This window comes from Panthera uncia, chromosome B1 (genome assembly GCF_023721935.1).
Source record: "Panthera uncia isolate 11264 chromosome B1, Puncia_PCG_1.0, whole genome shotgun sequence".
In the NCBI taxonomy this organism is placed as follows: domain Eukaryota; kingdom Metazoa; phylum Chordata; class Mammalia; order Carnivora; family Felidae; genus Panthera; species Panthera uncia.
In genome coordinates, this window is record NC_064811.1 from 135640398 (window position 1) to 135661644 (window position 21247).

Sequence of the window (21247 nt, forward strand, 5' to 3'; positions counted from 1 at the left end):
AGCATTTAAAAAATCAACTTGGGGGGGGGTGTGGGTGGCCCAGTTGGTTAAGTGGTGGACTTTTGGTCTCAGCACAGGTCATGGTGTCACAGTTCAGGAGTTTAAGCCCTGGGTCGGGCTCTGCTCTGGAAGCATGGAGCCTGCTTAGGATTCTATCTCTCCCTCTCTCTGCCCCTCCCCAACTCTCTGTCTCTCTCTCTCAAAATAAGTAAAAAATAAACTTAAAACAACTTAAACATCATATTGTGTACAGGTATAGATAATGTTGGTTTCTCTTGTGTTGTGAAATAAATAAGTTAGTATACTGTTTTAGAATGATAAATATCAATGCTTGGTAAATATTAAGTATCCATCCAATGTTATTATTGTGTTATATGTTGTAAATGTAAATGTATACCTCGATAATCAAGTGCAAAAACCTAATTTTCTGTAATATATTCAAACCTTTTATCAATATATTAATATACTGAAGCCCTTTATTAATCTATTGTCCTTGCTTGTTTATACACAAGGGACTTGCAATGCATTAAATATACTATGCTATCTCAAGCCTGATATATACTCTTTCCCAGTATACCTATCTGCCACTCCTTCATCTAGCTCTCCTCTAAATTGCAAGATTAGTGTATTCTTAGAAGTCTTCTGAGACTCTGTAACTTAAATTTGACTTCCCTTTTCTATTCCTTATATATTTGCACATTAATATACAAATGTACATATACAGATGGTCTCCAACTTATGATTTTTCAACTTTGCCAAGTGTGGAACTAATACACATTCAGTAGACCCGGTACTTTGATCTTAATGTTGATATTTTCCTGGGCCAGCCCGGTATAGTACTAACACTTCTAGTGACCCTGAGCAACAGCCGTGAGCCACAGCTTGCAGCCAACCACGCAATCACCAGGGTAAACAACTCTTACACCGGGGTAAACAAAATTGCCCGTACCCATACAATCATTTTGTTTTTCACTTTCAGTGCCATATTGAGTAAATTACATGGGAGGTTCAACACTTCATTATCAAATAGGCTTTATGTTAGGTGAGTTTGCCTAACTGAAGACAAATATGAGCATTCTGGGAACCTATAAAGGAGGCTGGGCTAAGCTATGGTGTTCAGTAGGTTAGGTGTATTAAATACATCTTCCACTTAAGATATTTTCAACTTAAAACGGGTTTATTGGGGTGTAGTCCCATGGTAAGTTGAGGAAGATCTGTATTTAGGAAACTTTCATACTGCATTATCAAATATAATGCAGTTGTGTTCTTTCTTTGATTCCTTCAATCTGTGAGATTTTGAAGCCTGGAATGCTGTCTCTTTTAGGTATGTTCTCAGAATTTAACTGAGTACCTAGAAAAGTGAAGCAGTTAAATCAATATGTGTTGAATACATAAAGATTAAGCAATGACCAAATATGTGTTGCCCCTCATCTTTTTCTTGTCCCCCTTATTGCATATGATAAAAGATTAAATTGAAACTGTAGTAAAAAATCAATATGCTTAATTAGAAATGTTATTAAAGAAATGGAATCCAGAAATTGTTGAGCTATGCTAGGCTTAAATGATTGATTGTAAATAAACATCAGTTGATTGATAATCCTGCAAGTAGCTAGAGTAAGTAAATAAAATCTCTAGCAAGATTTGAATATAAAAAGTGTACAAATAAATTCATAATTGTGAATATCAGAAATATCACTATGTCATTTGTTATTTGTACATTTAAATTTGATTATCTCCTATGTGTCAGTATAGTGCTAACTATTACATTATAACACAAAGTTAAATATGCCAAGGTCCTTGAACTCAGTGTTTCTAGTCTGGAGAAAAAAGGCAAGAATATTAACAGTTTTATCATGATGCAACAAGTATGGTAGTTACTGGAAAAAGAACTTTTAAAAAAGTCAAATTTAGGCATAAGAAGCATTTGTCTATTTGTAAAGAATACATTAGATGAAAATGACAAGGGATGGTTTTCCAGAGAGACAAGAATGTGTTTGAGAATGGTAATAATAACACAACCTAATAGAAAGCAGCTAGTGTTCTGGAGGGGCTTTAGGAAAGAATGGAATTGTATGAATAGTAGGAAGAATTAATAAACAGGCTTTCCAGAGTAAGCTAAATAATTTGAATCTTTTTTTTTTTCATGAAAACTAGAAGACACCATTAAAGGTTTTAAAGAGCTATACATTTTATGAGAATCTGTCTGCCTGTGATATAAAGTGCATGTTTCAACTGGGGCGGGGGGGTGGGGTTGGTCTCAGTAGGAAAGGGTCAAGTTTGAAGGTGAGAACTGATAGGACCTTAAACTAAGACAGCCATAGTGGAAATGAGATGACAGAAGAGATGTAAGGTAAATAAAAAAGATAAATTCACAAGGTTTGGTGATAGATTGGATTTGAGGGGAAAATTGAGAGAGAACTCTAACATGACTTGGTTTTCTGGCTACATTTGCACGGAGTGGGAAATACTGGAAATGTCACAGCTTTTGAAATAAAGATATTGGTTTGGATTTCACACATTCGAATGAAAAAAAAAAGAGAGCGAGAAATTTTAAATAGAAGTATAACTTAGAATGTGTCAACTTAAACATAGTAATTAAAGCCATGGGTTTAGACACATAATGAGGGGGAAAAATGAAAAAAAAAGTTCATCAATTTAAGTATCTATATAGATATTCAGCCAAAGTTCATATTGAAAAAAAAAAGAATGTCATAGTAAAGTCATGCTTCCAAATTAATATTTCTCATAAACCTATTTAAATAACATGATCTGTCATAACTTTGAAAACTGGGCCTAAATTTTTAAAAATTAAAAAAAAATACATTACCAGGTACTCAACAAACTAGTATGTGACTATTTCATTCACGTATCCACACATGAATCCTTTTGTTTTTATATGTTGCTATTTGTAAGAATAAGTTCAAAAAGAATATGGCCAATGACATTTAAAAATATTTTTAAATTACTGATTTTAATACTTTTCTAAGAGGTGAATTGTAATATGCAGTGTTCCGTTGTATCAGCAGAACAAAGCAAGTTAGGAACAATACTCATTTTAAAGCAGAACACTCTTAGGCAATGTTTATGATTACGTGCAATTTCACCAATTTAACAATTATTGGTGGAAAATGAATGCATGTTGCGTATTTGATGTTTGTGGAAGAAATCCAACATCTTCAGCTTTGCCAATGCTCCCTGCTTTATTTGGCTTGGAATATTTTGAATCATAAATATTCTCTAATTCCCCTTGGATTTTAAGAGCCACAGTGGCCTCAGGCTTATATTAAAAATAAATTAGTGATGAAAATTACATGGTGAAATACGTATTATATACCAAACGTTAAATGTCTACATTTTTAGTTAAGATGGAACAAGAAATGGATTGTTTATAGTCTAGAGAAGAAAAAAGTCAATGCCGTTCTTTTTAATAACTAGTTTTGACATTATACTCTAATATGTTCTATATTGAAAGGCAACACTGTAGGTTTCTAAAAAGTTAAAATTAAATCTTGCTAATTAAATTGTTTTTATCAGAGATCTATAATTTTGGTTATGTTACCAAAGAATAACATAAGGGGTAAAAATGTCTGTCTTTATATATGAGGACTTTAAAATTCATAGATTTAAGGGAAAAAGTTATATCTTCACACTGCTTTAAGTATTAAACCTGAGAAACAAAGTCAGAATTCTCTGCTACTAAAATCACTTTCAGTCTCTGGGAACTAAGTATTCCTTAGGGATTTTACTTCTAAATTTGAAGTTCACCATATATTCTGAAATAAGATATCATAATAAGGTATAGTATTCTATAGTAAGCATTTAATGGCTTTAAAACTTCAAACATATTAAAATAAAATTAATAATAAAATAAAATTTTATTTTATTAAAGTTTTTAATTTGGATCAAATTTCATTATTATGCTTGGATACGTTATCTCCCAGTACTAGTTTGCCAACTATGTACTAGGAAATGTAATATTTAGAGACAAAAAACAAAACAAAACAAAACAAAAAAGCAAAACAAATCATCAAATGCAAACTGCCCACACCTGCATTTGGATTCTGATTTGAATTAAAGTGATTATTTCAATTGTCTGTGAGTGACTTATCTTTTTTCAAGAGAATGCTTTGTTTTAAATTTTTTTTTAATGTTTATTTATTTTTGGGATGGAGAGAGACAGAGCATGAATGGGGGAGGGTCAGAGAGTGGGAGACACAGAATCTGAAGCAGGCTCCAGGCTCTTCAACAGGAGCCCCAACACGGGGCTCGAACTCACGGACTGTGAGATCATGACCTGAGCTGAAGTCAGATGCTTCACTGACTGAGCCACCTAGGCACCCCGAGAATGCTTTGCTTTAAGTGTAAGTTAATGTACATGGTGAGAATCACTTCAAATAAGCTGCAGGGATAGACAGAAATATCTTAAGAATTATCAGAAAAAAAATCATCAGACTACATGCAAAATATATAAATAAAACTTAGTGGAATATATATATTTTTTATTTTTTTAATGTTTATTTATTTTTGAAAGACAGAGACAGAGCGTGAGCAGGAGAAGGGCAGAGAGAGAGGGAGACACAGAATATGAAGCAGGCTCTAGGCCCTGAGCTGTCAGCACAGAGCCCAATGCAGGGCTCGAACTCATGAACCGCGAGATCATGACCTGAACTGAAGCCAGACACTTAACCAACTGAGCCACCCAGGTGCCCCAAACGTAGTGGAATATTTCCACAGAGGCCTATAAAAGCAAAATAAAAAAAATCAAGGAAGTAAATTGATGACTGATGAAACTACCAACGGAACAAAATTGGTGTGCAGAGATGCTCAGATTGGAATTCAGATGGATAATCACATTTAATTAATGCAGAAAAACAAAACGAAACAAAAGTATAAAGAAAAAAGTAGAACATCTTACATCCTCTTAGATGGCCTCGGGTAGAGAAGTAGAGATTGCTCTCCTGTTCCTCCTTTGTAACAGAAGGCTGAGCAGTATGCCTAGCTAAACGATGGTATTTACCAGTCTCCCTAGTATAGTTATGCCAGTTATTGCACATCGGTGACCCATAAACAGTTGTGGGACTTCCAGGAATAAGTTCCTTCATGTTTTACCTGCTTTGTACTCTTGTGGACCTGGATTACAGAATGATGGAATATAGATTGGTGGCTGGAGTTCCAACAGCCTTCTTGACCCCTGAGATGACCTTGAAGATAAGAGCCATGCTCTTGGAATGTCAGAAAAAGAAGATAGAAGATTGAGATCCAGATGCTTCATGGAGAAATCATGCCAGCTATGGACAATATATTTCTTGAAAGAACAAACTCCTGTGCATTTAATCCACTATTTTTCCTCACCTCTTCTCAGTGCCAGACACAATTACTAACAGGTTAGATAGATGAAAAAGAAACAAAAATCACAGAATGCATGTTAAGATGGGAAAACAGTACAGACTCCACAAAGTCAATGTATTAAATTCATATGAACTTTTGACAGTTCAAACTTTTAATCTCAGTGATATAAGCCACAGTATCATTTGTAAGAAAATGGTTTTCATGCAGTATTCAAGCCAATCTGACTTTATGTAAATAGAGTGCCTGACATAGCAAATAATATGCAGCACCTAATTAAAGTTGAATTTCAGACAGGCAAAAAATGATTCTTGTAAAAGTATATCCCATTGTACATTTTGTATATGCCTATAGTGAAAAAAATATGTATTGTATATCTGAAATTCAAATGTGTCTGTGAGTTCAGTATTTTGTCTAGTAAGTCTACTTTTAAAGTTGTTGAATGTTATAATGATATAAATTATATCAGGCTATTTTGAAATATTTTCATGGGGCTTTACATTTGTTATTAAGCATGATCAACAATGCCATGTTGAATCACGCTACTGATAGTGATAAAATAAATAGCTCATATTTTATGTGCAAGTTGATATGTGTCACTGAATTTTATGACAATATCTGCTTGTGTAGATGAAGAGACTGTACCTTAAATTGGTTCAGTCTATTCACTGTCATTACATAAGTGGCAAAACTAGGGCTGGAATCTAAGAATCAGCTGGAGAGAAGAAAGGTGAACGGGAGAGTCATACTCTGTACCTCATAGCTCCCCATCTGCATCCCTGGTCATGGCTCAGCAGACCAGCATTAGGACTCAAGTTCAATCACAATAATGCCAGAAGTGTAGTTTGTGTGCCAAGTACTACCCAAAACAAAATGATGTAAATAAACCAATGATCTATTGCAGAAATTTAGGTTGAGGACTGAGGGCACAGATACTAAGAAAAATATATAAATATATAGTAGCTGAGTGCATTTTTAAAAACTTTTTAATGTTTTTATTTATTTTTGAGAGAGAGAGAGAGAGAGAGAGAGAGAGAGACAGAGCATGAGTGGGGGAGGGGCAGAGAGAAAGGGGGACACAGAATCTGAAGCAGGCTTCAGGCTCCCAGCTTTCAGCACAGAGCCCCAGGTAGGATTTGAACTCAAGGGACCCTGAGATCATGACCTGAGCTGAAGTCAGACACTTAACCAATTAAGCCACCCAGGCACCCGCTGAGTGAATTTAATGGCATATCTTTAGAGCAGGGATTAATACAAGATTGCTAAAGAAAGTTTCATCAGCCTGATTCCTAAGCTGCACTGAATAGAAAAACAAAACAAAAACAAAACAAAACAAAACAAAAAAACAACTTCCAGTTTTAGTGACTATAATTGGACCAAATTTGGTGGGGGCATTTCCTGTGAGTTTTCAAACTCTCTTATTGCTGTATGTGTCCTAGCATTGAATTCCTGTGGTTTTAGGCAGGTTGAGTGTTTCTGTGCTGTTGAAATATATATCAGGAGGAAGGAAAGAAAGAGGAGGAGGTTGGGAGGAGGAGGAGGAGAGAGAAAAGAAAGCCAAGAACCTACTTTAACTGAACATTTACAGTATGATTCATACAGTGTTACCAGTTTTAAAATGCTTTATGCCATTAGCTCTTGTGCAAAAATGAGTTCATTCTACTGTTATCTTCAATTTACAGATAAGGAAGCTGGGCATAGGTGGGTTGAATAACGAGAGCACATCATTCCCAAGAGATTGAATATTAATTGGAATTCAGACAGTGTGAATCCCCAGCCTGTGTTGCAAACCACTGTCACTGCCTCCAGTAGTTCAGTGATGTTCTTTTATTTATTTGATACAAAACAGAAGACAGAAGACAAGCAAAATGAAAGTCTTCTAACATTAACAATATCAATCTGTCTCACACATAATAACCGAGGATATAAAATCTATTAGTAATGTATAGGGGCCAGAATTATTTGGGGTACATTTTTCAAAGGGTAGCATAAAATGACAGACCATCTCACTTCCATGCAGTGGTTAAGCTCAAGAACTAGAGTCTATCAGGCCATATAAACATTCCAGCTGTACCATTTATCAGCTCAACAACCTTGGGTGAACAACTCTCTAGCATAAATATCCACATAGGTAAATAGGGATAAGATTCCCTGCTTCATGTAGTTGTCTTTAGGACTAATAAGATAATAAAGTAGTGACATAATGAGGATTAATATGAATCTAGCCTACTAAAAAAATAAAATTATATTTGCAGCTCATAGAAGGGAGATTAAAAGCAATCTCACAGGATTTCTTCTGCACTTAAAAATGAGAGTAAGTGGAAATAAAACAAGGGGTAGTTATGCTTTAAAAATATGTCTATATTATTTTAATCTTTTGCAATCAGAAAGTATGTATGTATTGCCTAGGTAAGTATATATTAAATCCTACCTAATATATATTAAATAATGAGAAAGAATTTTGAAAACTATCACTGAGTCAGTAGTTATAATTTTAACCTTACATAATTTAATGGTAACTAAACCCACTTTTGTGAAAATAAATATATACAAAGTAGGTATAAAACTGACTCATATCTGAAAGGTTTGAAGTTCTCTTTGCTTATAAACAATGAATGTATTTTACTATACTGAGGTCATTTTGGTCTTTCAACACATCCAAAATCTATATCCAATGATGAAATATACATTTCAAGAAGATATAATTATAGGGGCACCTGGGTAGCTCAGTCTGTTAAACGCCCGACTCTTGATTTTGGCTCAGGTCATGATCTCCTCAGTTCGTGAGTTCTAGCCCCTCATCAGGCTCTGCTCTGACAGTGCAGAACCTGCTTGGAATATTCTTTCTGTCTCTCTCTCAATCTGCCCCTCCTCGGCTCTCTCTCTCTCAAAATAATTTAACTTAAAAAAAAAAGAATATGTAATTTATAGATGTTTCTTAACACAGTACACCCGAAAATTTAATTAAACAACATTCTTAGAGGCAAACAATAGAACCCATTCTAGTGAGTTTTAAGCAAGAAAGACATTTAATGAAGATAGTAGGAAGGTCATAGAATATCCAGAACTGAGTGTCATCCTTATGGAATGAGAAGCCATCCTTATGGAAAAACGCATAAGCCACATGTTGACACTGTCCAATGAAAACCCAATTACACCTAAACACTGACCAACTCCAGAACTTTTATCACTAATGTCCTGGCAAGTAGAATCTGCTGCCACAGCACTTATAAGGAAGAATGGATGGGAGAGTGAATTCTGTAAAGTACCTGTAATTCCCTGTTCTTGCTTATGAAATGAAGCCTTTAGCAGTCTTTTTGTTAGAGCTTTATTTACATATATACTCCCTAACTGCAAAGAAGGCTAATTAAATAAGACTTTGGTTTCTACCTTGGGGAAGAAAAAAATCCAAGCATCGACAAAATATTTGAAGGGGTGTTCAAAAGATGTTGAGTAATCAGAAGACACATCATATGTCCACTAGAGATAGTACTGACTCTCTGTGTGTATCTATCATCTATCTATCTATCTATCTATCATCTATCAAATAAACTAGAATAGTTTAACTATTATATAATAAATACAATATAATAATATGTATAATATACTATAATATATGGTTGACTATGATAGTTTATTATATTTAATACAGTTATGTATTTTAAAACTTTATAGTTTATTAACTACAATAAACTATACACTATATACAGATGGATAGAAATAGATAGATGATAGATAGATAGATAGATTGTTTATTTACATGGTGTGGTCCATATTTTAGCAGACTTTAAGCAAGAATAAGTATAAAACAGAACACAATAAGTAATAGTTTATAACTGCTTTATTTCACACTTTAGTTCTACTGGTAAATGCATTTAAATGAAAACTCTAGTAGTACATTGGGACATTAAATAAATTCCCTTTCAAAGATATCCCTACAGTTTTATTTGGAATGCTGGCAGTTACGTGTATACTACAGATTATGAACATTTGTCCAACTTATTTAAATATGACTTGTAATGAAATTGAAACTTTCCGACTCTTGAAAATGTTTTTAAATTTCTTAAAATTTACCTGCTTTATGAAATGTAACCAAAATAACTTTAATAAAAATGTATTTATTGATACCAGAATTTATCTAATGCTCACATATATTTTAGACATCTAACTTATCTATAATCATTTTTCTAGGGATTTCACATTTCTAGAACAGAGTCAAAAGTTAGGAAGTAAGTAAAATAATTTACAAGATATATGCACAAGAATGTGCCCATTTTTACAATTTTTCCACAGGGTATTACTCATAGCATACCCTTTCTTATTCTTGAAACAATTCAAATGAGCTTATTTTAAGGTATTCAAACCACAGCACCATAGAATACAGGGGCCTCTGGAAATAACAGTGGAAAACATGATAGTAAGAATGAAGATAGAAAATAAAAGATAAAATGTAGACATAACAACATAAAAAGCAAACCCAATGTGGCTTTAAGGCGATATCTCTCAAAGACTGTTGAATGCTCCAGAGATTATAGCTGTTCTAATGCACAGTGTTCATGATACCTTAAGAATTAAATATTATTCTCCATGTACTCTCCAAGGAAATTTCACAGATGTAAGCAAAGTTAGAAAAAATGTTAAATTTAAAAATTAAAATTAGAAAGCTTCTTTTTTGAATAATTTGAGGACATTAAACAAGAGTATTAGTAAGATGTAACATAGAAGTGACTCTCTTAGATCTGTGTTTTAGGGTTTATTTATGAAGCAGTAAAGAATGAGTGGATAGGTGATGGCTTTCCCGAGCAATAATAAAAAATAACTAAAATTTATGTGCAAAGAGATCATAAAATCCCCAAATCACTAAGACAAAAGATTGCCCTACATCATTTCCATGGGCATCCCATAATGCACAATTTTTACTTCTTTTCATCATCTAGGATGATGTATACATTTTAATCCCCACTTGGAACGCATAGCATGGAAGAAACAGATGAATACCCTGAAGTTTGTTCTATTTCTGTTTCATTTTCAGAGCAGTAACCTTTCAAATTGAGTTTAGATTCTGAATTTCTAGGAGAGAACTGAGTGGAAAAATATATTCCAATTTCATTCTAGAAAAAATAAACCATTTGTTGCTTGATTGATATTTATTATTTCTAATACATTATGAAGAATTTGAAGCAAAAACCGCCTTTCCCCAATTTAACACCTCACAAGCTAAAGGTGGTTGCTTAACCATAATAGCAAATACATAAAGATTAATTGTTAATAATTGTAGAAATTCTGACAGGCAGACATTATTGGTTTAAGTTGATATGATACCACCAACACAGTGCTACACTACCTGCTTACCACATCTACACAAGTGATTTGGATAATTTCATGTGATCTATAGTGCACATCCTAGTCAGTAGTGTGGATATGACAATGTTCCAATTCTCTTCTACACTACACCCAGTATTCATTAAGCTACTCAGACTTCACAAGGCCTAGAGTATATCACATGAAATACACAAATTATAAAGGAACACCTATGTATGTACTCACATTGATGTCTTCCAAATCTAAATTATTTAGAATAATATTGTTCCTTTTCCAGATGATGGGGGGTCTCAGTGCCCCCTGAATGGCACAGCTCAGAACAGCACTTTGTCCCACAGTTGCTGCTGTAATGCTTAGTTTCTGATCTTCAGGCAGACTCAACTGGATAACCTCTGCAAAGATAAAGTGTCAGTAATGTTGATGAGCCTGTAGTTTTATAAGGTTAATTACTATAAAGTTTCTGAATACTAGTAATTAAGGCTTTTAGTTTGAATAAAATTGAAAAAAGCTTGTGATGAAATGAAAAAAAAGAGTAAATTGTTTCCAATAAAAGGTCAGAATGACATTTCAATTTAATTGATTGACAAGCATCCTCATGAGGCAAAGAACTATTAAACATGAAATGAATATCAGAAGTAGAGTTATAATAAGCCTGGCAGATTGCACCCAAAAGAGAGATAAATTATTTAACTGCCAAATCGACATGTAGTGTGTCATCGGCATTGAAATAAAAATGATGTTGTTTATTCACTGATAGATTTATATTGTAGGTGCGATGAGATCATTGCTGGCTGGCTTCAGAGAACACTAGCATAGCTGAATGGGTAAAATGCATCATTATGCTGGGAAACGTAAATTGACTCTAAAGGAGTAAGATTTATTTGGGAAGTTGAAGGAGGAAAAACTGAAGTTCACCAACCACACAGTAATTAAGTGAAATTCTGCCAGCTGCCTTTATCAGTCAGACAATGTTGGTATAGTACACTTGCTTCCTCATCCTTAAATTTTAAAGTTAAATATAATATTTTTAACTACCCAACACATTTCTTCTAATAATTTTGCCAAACCAGTAAATATAATTTGTAACTTGGATCTGGCTTTCCCTTTCTACTTTCAGACAATATTTACCAATTATGGGAATTAACACCTCTGTCATTGTCGATTATCATGAGAAATGACTGGATAAGCCTACCAGTTTTCTTCCACATGAAAGTTGCCCTTTAGTTTTCTCAGCTGACATTCACAGGCACTGTCTTTTCTATGCTATGACTGAGTCTTGCATTTTGACTTTGCTCAGTTTTAGCCAGGTTAGAAATATCACAAACCACAATTCTGAACTGAAATTTCCATGGGGGTAGTGTGGGGAGGAACAATGATTATCTTTTGTTCCTTTGTTGCAATTGATGATATTTTTCATGGGGGCATTGGGTAGAGAAAGTGATGGCTTTTAATTTGCGATAAATATGATCAGGTGCTATCCTTGCTGTTTCCTCCACAAGCCGCTTTCCTTTCCTTTCACCATTCTACCTTCTTTTTTTCTCTTTCTGAATCATATGTCCTCTTGAGAAGGAAGAAAAATGCCAATCAAATAGTTTATAGAATGTAACTATTTGATGAACAGTTACTTTATTTTTTGGTGCAATCACAAAAAGCAATGTCAAAAATGGCATGCATTTTTGTAAACTAAGACCAGGATTAAACAATTCCTCACATGCACATGCTAAGTATGAATGTTAAATGATCTCTATTGTCATGAACCACTGTCTGCCACACCGTTACCTGATGAAAATAAATGAAATAAACTGACCCTTGCATTGTTATATAAAATCTAGTTTCTAAATTTAAAGGCCTTAATTACTTAAGTCAGAAGTGTTTTGTGTTGTCAAAGAAGGGGGTAGGCATGCTTTTGAAACTGAAAAACCCTATGATACTCAGCCCAAGATTATTCTTTTTGTCATTACATCCAGAACTGATAGAAATAGGTAACAAGCATGTTGCTCAGTCATTTGTATTGGCAGCCTGATGTTGCCTAATGACATTCATCTGTATTCACATTTTATTTCAGAGTTTCCTGAGTAATAAGAACATAGGCAATATGTTTAAGCTTCTCTTTAATACTAATTCTGTTATTATCTATTTATTTATTTATTTATCTATATTTTATATGTTTGACCAATTAAGCATAGAAAGCATCTGAAATTTTCAAACACAGTGTTCTTCAGGTTTTTTAAAATATGATAAACTTATAGAAAAAAAGAGAATTATAAGAGTAAAAACATCATGAGAGTATCATAAGGATTATTTATAGTTTTCAATAACATTTCTGAATTCCAGCTTCTGGTTTCTCATAAAATCATCCAAGAGACAATGGGGACATCTGGTTCTAAAATCCATATGTTAGCGTTGGCTATTCTGACCAATGCCAATAGCCAATAGCATTGGCTATTCTGACATTTAGCAATATAATTGCTACTAAGTCACTTTGGAATCTCTTCACTAACCTCCATCATTTGGTATTAGATCCCGGGGCATTCAAATCAGTTGTGCTTTTGGTAGTTATGCATTAACAATGCTAATTAGATAATATGAACATGTTAGAGTAAATGAAAGATAGGGCATAACAATGTGGGACATCTTTCTAAAATGTAATTTTTTTGAGAGGATGCATAATGAGAAACAAGAATTACTCTTCACCCAGGGTATATTAACAAGCACAATAAAAATTCTTTTTAATTTGGAGATTACATTTTAAAATGATTTTTAAAACTATCTCAGTGATATATATTATTATTTAATGATACGTATTTTGAAAACTGTTAGAATTTTTCCTGCATATTTCATGTTACATATACATTTCTCCTCTTTCTAGTATATCACATAAAACTACATATACCAAGCCAATTATGTTCACTTGCTACTTCTCAAAATCAAGTGGTTCTTTGCTTAAATATGTATAGCAACGAAATTTGTTTTACCTACAAAACTGTCATACTTATTTTACTAGTCTTTTTAATAGCTATTAACAAGCAAAGACTTAATCTCACAAAGTCACTGACATTAAACGTTTTTATTCTTATATTCTAAATTTCATTAAACCTGCTTTAATGGTAAAGAACATACATATAAAGCATATTGGATTTATGTTTTATAAAGAAATAGTGACTATGTCTAGATTAACGACCCAAAACAATAACTATGAATCAATCTGTAAGCCGATTTAACATTTATTTTAAGAGCTATTAGTACAGGTTGGTTGTCTCTGAGTGTTTGTGGATATTTAGTGTTCAAAGTTGTTAGTTCAGAAATTAGTTCCAAGGAAAAAATCTTGAAAATTTAATTCCTTATTAATTAGGATTAACCTACATTTTCATAGATATACATTAAATGAAAGCATATTTCATTCTATAGCATTCTATCCACAAACAGCTTATGCTAGTTATGTGAAGACAACTACTTTGTAGAAAATAAGATCTACCGTTTTTGTACCCACTCCATCCTTTCAGCTCCAATAATAGCACACATATAAAAGTCTTTGAGTAAAATCACATACAGGCTAGGTTTAACAGATGGTACTAGATTTTTTGAAACACTTCAGCACTTCTTTCGACCTATAAGCCTTGTCTCCTAGTGGAGGACCTCTCAAGTATTCAAGGGAAGAAATCAGAGATCCAGCTGTGGTGTTTCCTCTAATCTCATCTTATGAAGACTATTAATGCCATTTCTAGATCAGCTTTTCTTTTGATTACTTGGGAAAAGGAAGAGGCAAGTAAAATAGTGTCTCCCTTTAGAACCCTTTCTGCACTTTCTCATTTTCACAACTTGACTTAACAGGAATATTAAGAACTCGCTTACAAAGGAATGAAAAATTATCTATACTAGCAGAACCTTATAACCAGAGAGAGACAAGTACAGTTGAGTACAACTTCAACCACAGTAGGTAAGTATTTTTAAAGCATTTATTCCAGTAGAAACTAGGTGATAGAAATAGTAATAGGAACATGTGTAAAAATAGTATGTGTTCTTAAAATAGTACCAAAAAAGGAATAAAATACTGTGAATATTTGTGAAACACCAATTAAAAAGAAGATTTTAGTAACTGACTTAAAAATTGATTTAAAAATCAATTATTTTAAAATCATTAGAAAAATATAATTTATCATAAACAGGATTCTGTTCCTTCCAACTTCCTAAGTACATACTTATGTTGAATATTTTAATATCAGTTCTATAGTCTTATTGCCTTAATTATGCATATAATTATTATTATAGGAATAAAAAATGGAAGAAATTTTATCAGCAACATTTTCAAATTACATGTGTTTTTCCCTTCTCTACCTCATTAAAAGTAATTACTAATTAAAAACAGAAAAAATAAAATACTTAAGTAAGAAATGCATCACACCAAAAAAGACACTTAGAAATCCTAAGTGGTGTAATTAATTATTCTCATAATAAAACCACACTTACTCAATGACACACTCCTTAACTAACTAGAAAATTCTGATGGTATCTTTTGTCAAGAAATAGGTAATTTCAAAATAAATGTTAATTCTTAACTAATTTAGACATGTCAAGATATACACTAATTTACTGTGATAAAATGTCTGGAATTTTTTAATACTAATTGCTTATCTGTAAACTATTGTATGTTTATATCAGAATATTCATTGCAAAAATAAAACAAAATAAATTTAATAAGAGATCTAGAAATTTTCCTTTGGTAGCAATGGATTAGATAATTTGGACTAACTCTTCTACTAAAGAAGTAACATAACAAACAACAACAACAACAACAAAAACAACCCTGGAATAAATACAAATACAAATTTTAAAAGACTATATGAGAGACATATTCTTTCTCATTCCTTCTTATTTTTATCTCATGAAAGAGATAACAGGACAGTGAGGAATTGCTCAATCTATGCCTTGGAGAGTACTGTAACTTTGAGAGATAAGATTGCACCTTGAGTCACAAATCCCTTTAGGAAATTTTCCATCTTGAGAACATGACTGAGGCTTAAAGCCTTTTGGTGGCTTTTGTTCCTCCAGGCATATAGGATATGTGCAATAATGGACTAGATGCTGTTTGTACTTGAACTTGAAGATGTCTTACTCTGCAAGTGAATAGTATGGACTACAGCTCACTTTTATCTAGGTGTCTCATAAAATATAAAATCTTCCCCTGTATGGTAAAATAATACCATCCTACTCATCCGATCATTATTATAAGAAATTCTGAAAATAAAATTCCCAATAAACAATTAAGGATAATATGGCATCCACAGAGAGAAGACAACATAATGAGAATAAGCAGAAATACAATACAGTAGTAACGAACTCACCAGAATTATAAAATGTATTGTTTATGAAAATATAATCAGGTTAGGAAATTTGACAAAGACCTTAGACATGCAATCAATAAACATTATAAATCCATGGAAGAGCCAAGTAGAAATTATATAAGTAGAAAATGTAATAAGTGAAATTAAGAATTAAATTGTTGTACATAAGAACAGATTAGACACAGCAGAAAAGAGAATTAGTAAACTGGAGAAGAGATGAAAAGAAACACTACAGAATGAAAAGCAAAAAGATAAAGAATTGAAAATATGGGCGAGGGTAACAAAAATATGTTTGTGTGGAACCTCAAAAGGAGAAAACAAAGAAAATAAAACAAACATAATACGTATTTGAAGAAATAGTACCTGAGGATTTTCCATTGAAAGATACCAATCAACAGATTGAAGATCATCAAATGTGAAGCAAAGAAAACAAAAAAACTAGAATAATCTACACCTAGACACTTAGTAGTAAAATTAAAGAAAAATCAAAGAGAAAGAATATTCTGAAAATTGTGCAAATAAAAAAATAACAGATTGCTTTCACAGCAAGTAAACTAGAAAAGTAACTGATATCATTAACAAAAACAGGAACAAGAAGCTAGTGAATGATATAGTATAGATGACAGAACAAAATAAAATCAATCTCAATATTTTATACATATAAATAAAAAATAAATACATTTTTTAAACTTTTTTTTAATGTTTTTATTTTTGAGACAGAGAGAGACAGAGCATGAGCAGGGGAGGGGCAGAGGGAGAGGGAGACACAGACTATGCAGCAGGCTCCAGGCTCTGAGCTGTCAGCACAGAGCCCATCGCGGGGCTTTAACTCACGGATTGTGAGATCATGACCTTAGCTAAAGTCGGATGCTTAACCGACTGAGCCACCCAGGCGCCCCAATAAATACATTTTTAAAAACAATAAGAACATTGATCTCTAGTAACCTTGTCTTAAAGTAAATTCTGCAGGAGATTCTTCTGGCGAAGGAAAATGCTCCTAGATGGAAGCTCAAAGATGTGTGAAGGAAAGCAGAGCAAAGAAAGTGTTTAAATGCAACTATTAAAGTTTAACATTATACCTTGACACTTCAAGAATGCCTGATAACATAAAAGAGTGTCTTCATAACCCTGGGGTAGAGAAAGATTTTTTAAGGTACACATAAAAAACAAAAACAAAAAATCAAAATGACAACAAACAAAAACAACAGCAACATCAAAGTCACCACAAGGGAAATGATTTACAAGTTTAACCACATGATAATTTACATGATCTATTCCTCAAAATGTACTTTTAGGAGACCAAAAATGTAAGCCACCAAGCAGGAAAAGATACTCGTCATCCACAAAACAAGCTCATATGTAGAATGAATAAAGATCACCTAAAAATCAATAAGTAAATGGCAAAGTCCGAAGAACCACCAAACAAAGACTTGAACAAATAATCTATAAATTAATTAATCCATATGGCTAAGGAAAATCTAAAAAGTATTTAACAATATGTGTAATCAGGGAGAAGCAGGTTTAAGCCAAAACTTTCACACTGGCATAAATTACAAAGTCTCATGATAACAAGTGTCAGGAAGAATATGAAGCAACATAAATTCCTATATTCCTTGAGGGAGAATTCACATATATAGTTTCTTTCCCCATTGGTAAATAAAGTCTCTTCTACACAAACTTGCCCCGTCAGTTCATGTTTCCAAAGACAAAGTTATCCATGTGCCTTGTGGAAGCCAAAAGTGAAACAGAGAAGGCAGAGTGTTTACATGTTATATATATATATATATATATATATATATATATATATTAATAGAGGTAGCAATGCATATATTTTCTAGATCTTTAATACATTAGACAGCGAGGGTGAGGGGTGGGGGAAAGAAGAGGTCTAATTTGGGAGAGAAGAATCTGGTTTTGGAATTAGGATTTAAAAAAATACTCAGTTTATCCTAAAAAAAAAGAATCCGTAGAGAGGAAAATTCTGAGAATACAAGTGAAAATGGAATTATTTCCACCACAAATTGTGCAGGAAACCAGAAGGAGTTATAATCATAAGCATAAATAAAGTATGTAGCAGTTAGTTAAAATAAAAAGGTCATTTTTTCCTGTGTCATTGGAGGGATCTAAAAGTTATGGGAAGATGTTTTAAAAAGACTTTTCAACAAGAGATTTTCTGTACAACTGAGCAAAGTTTCTTGTACAAAATTGGAAATTCATTTTGTCATCTCTTTATAATTCTGCAATAAGGACAATACAGAATTATAGACAGGACTATATTTTGATAACACTGCAAGACATCTTACATGTTACAATATTAAGTCACATTTTTTTTTAGTCATGATTTTGATGCTCTTTCCATGATCTTATAAATGTAGTACAATTACCATTCAACTTTTCTCTTCAAGTATATTTAATTTCTCTCTTTCAAATAAATTATATACAGTTGAATTTTAAACTGAAATATGGGAAGAATATGCCTATTCATTCAGTGATATGTATGACAGTAACAATTTGGGAAATAATTCTTTTTTATGAGGAATAATTTCACTTTGAAATGTGACCTAACAAAATTGTATCCAACAAAGAGCTGGGTGATGATTACCCAAAGTAATCAATTTAATTTTAACATTTCAATTTGGAAAACTTCAAAGGTAGAGACAACTGGATGATTTTAACATTATAGGTATATAAGCTGGAATAATAAGGTATTGATATTTCAAGCTATATTATATCCAGTTTAAAATCTCTTTACAAGTGAGTGTTCCTTGGAGGACTGAGGTAAAAAATAGAAAGTAGCTGTCAGCATTTATTCAGCACTTACTATTTGTTAGACACTGTTCTAGGTACAATAAAACCTTGAATTGTGCGTAACCTGTTCTGCTAGTGTTCTGCAAGACGAGCAAACATTTCTAATACATTTTAACTTGATAAACGAGCGATGTCTTGCTATGAGTAGTATGTGACACCGAACATATCACAACTGAGCCAGTTGTTCCTCTCTCTCTCTCTCTCTCTCTGTCTCTGTAGGATTGTGGGTGACAGTCTCCCATGCTTGGATGCTCTGTCTCAGGCCACAGTGTTTCACAGAAATTAGTGGTTTTTCAGAACATTGGAAGGTGCCCACAACTGGCACTAGTGTATTTTTTTGGCATTTCAAAGCACCTATGGACAGTTCTTTACTTTTCCACACAAGAGTAAGCTTAGGAATGCTTTGCTTCATTCTAGGTCAGGCTGCCAGCAGACATAGACCCTTCCTCCACTGCCTTATTGCCAGTCACATAAAATAGTGGTTACAAGAGTTTATTAATACTGTACTGTAGCCAATATTCGTGCAAGCATATACAATGGCTCCCATGCAGAAAAAGATTCCATTGAGCCAATACATAGCAGGGATTCCATTAATGATAGTGAAGATCATCCTACACAATAAGCCTCCTCTCTCTTGCCTTCCTTACACCAGCCATGAAGATTTTCAAAGGTAAGCGTAAGTTAATTTGTTTTTCTTTATATGTTGTATTTTCATTACTTTGTATTATATTAAGTACTATAAACTTAAAAAAATTAATGTTTGTGTGTGTGTGTGTGTGTGTGTGTGAGAAAGAGAGAGGGAGAGAGAGAGAGAGACAGAGAGGGAGAGAGGGAGAGAGAGGGACAGAGTGAGAGGGAGACAAAGAATCAGAAGCAGGCTCCAGGTTCTGAGCTGTTAGCACAGGGCCTAACGCAGGGCTCAAACTTGTGAACTGTAAGATCATGACCTGAGCTGAAGTCTGACGCTTAACTGACTGAGCCATCCAGGCACCCCTTATAATCATTTTTATATGAATATTTTTGGGTTATGGAACAAATCATCTGAGTTTCCATTATTTCTTATGGGGAAATTCACTTTGATATACAAGCACTTTGGATTACAAACATGTCTCTGGAACGAATTATGCTCACAAACCAAGATTTTACTGTAGTTGATTCATTTAGTCTTCACAACTACCCTAAGAGGTAATGATGTTATGATCCTGCTTTTTTTTTTCCTTTGTCTCTTTTCCACTCCCACTCATTTGTAATTCTATTACGTGAGAAAGAGATCAATGAAACTTCACCAACCATTTGGTGATCAAATAGGAACTTTCCCCAACACACTAAGTATGGCTAATGCAAAGGGAAGAGTTCTGGTCTTTGATTACAATTACAGAGAAGAAAAAAAAAATACTATCTTAGGGTATCTTGCACCAATCATCTTAAAAAGATACACGCTAATGACAATGAAGTCTGAAGAGCATGGAGGATAAAAGCATGAAATACATCATCAAGAAGACTCACATTTGAGACATGACTTGGATACCTTTGATTTCTAATGCACACTATTCAGAAGACTTTTTTAAAAACACTTTTTACGTTTATTTATATTTTTGAGGGAGAGAGACAGCGTGAGTGGGGGAAGGGCAGAAAGAGAGGGTGACACAGAATCAAAGCAAGCTCCAGGCTCTGAGCTGTCAGCACAGAGCCCGACATGGGGATCGAACTTGTGAACTGTGAGATCTTATCCTGAGCCGAAGTTGGACGCTCAACCGACTGAGCCACTCAGGCACCCCCAGAAGACTTTTGACAAGTTATTTAAACTCTGTGATTTAAACTCTCAATTTTTCCATCTCTACAATAAAGATGGTGCCTAACTCTTAAGAATATTGTGAAAATATGATATTTTAAAATACTTATTACTGTGCCTGGTCTTTAGTAAATTCTGGATATGCCACAGCTGTTACTACTAACGAAGAGCTATTGAAGTATGTGTAAGTTAAAATAGGTCTCATTTTACCATGTATAGAAATATAACATTATGATCTGTTTGAAAAAGGCGCTGCTTATATAAATTGTATTGGTTTGATTTTCATTGATATTACTTAAACATAAGAAGAAAAATCCAGGCTCATGACCCATAAGGCAATTTAGGCTCTACTTTAGTTCTACTCTTACATACAAACTAAGTGCCTTTAATGTACTTAATATGCATGTTAAAAAAAACAAAGCCTATTGAACATAATGATAATCACTTTCTACCTTCAAAAATCAAGAAAAATATAATGAAATGTTGAAATAATCAAATATCTTTCTACTGTACAATTTGTGGAATACCTACCATGTGTGATTTGAGAAATTCTGAAATTACTCTCTAAATGCCTAAATTACTGAACACATGAAATACTGAATAAATCTACTATCTCTAATAATCTTTTAAAAGCTTC

At 33.3% G+C, this 21247-nt stretch overlaps 1 protein-coding gene across 3 annotated transcripts in view; it reads right to left on the bottom strand.

Moving 5' to 3' along the window:
* The window catches only part of FSTL5 (follistatin like 5), a 722149-nt gene that overhangs the window by 239998 nt on the left and 460904 nt on the right, over nt 1-21247 (bottom strand). For all 3 annotated transcript variants that reach the window (XM_049631268.1, XM_049631267.1, XM_049631266.1), the window contains exon 6: nt 10894-11060. In XM_049631268.1, the coding sequence (XP_049487225.1) occupies nt 10894-11060 (167 nt within the window). The remainder of the gene's footprint in view (nt 1-10893; nt 11061-21247) is intronic.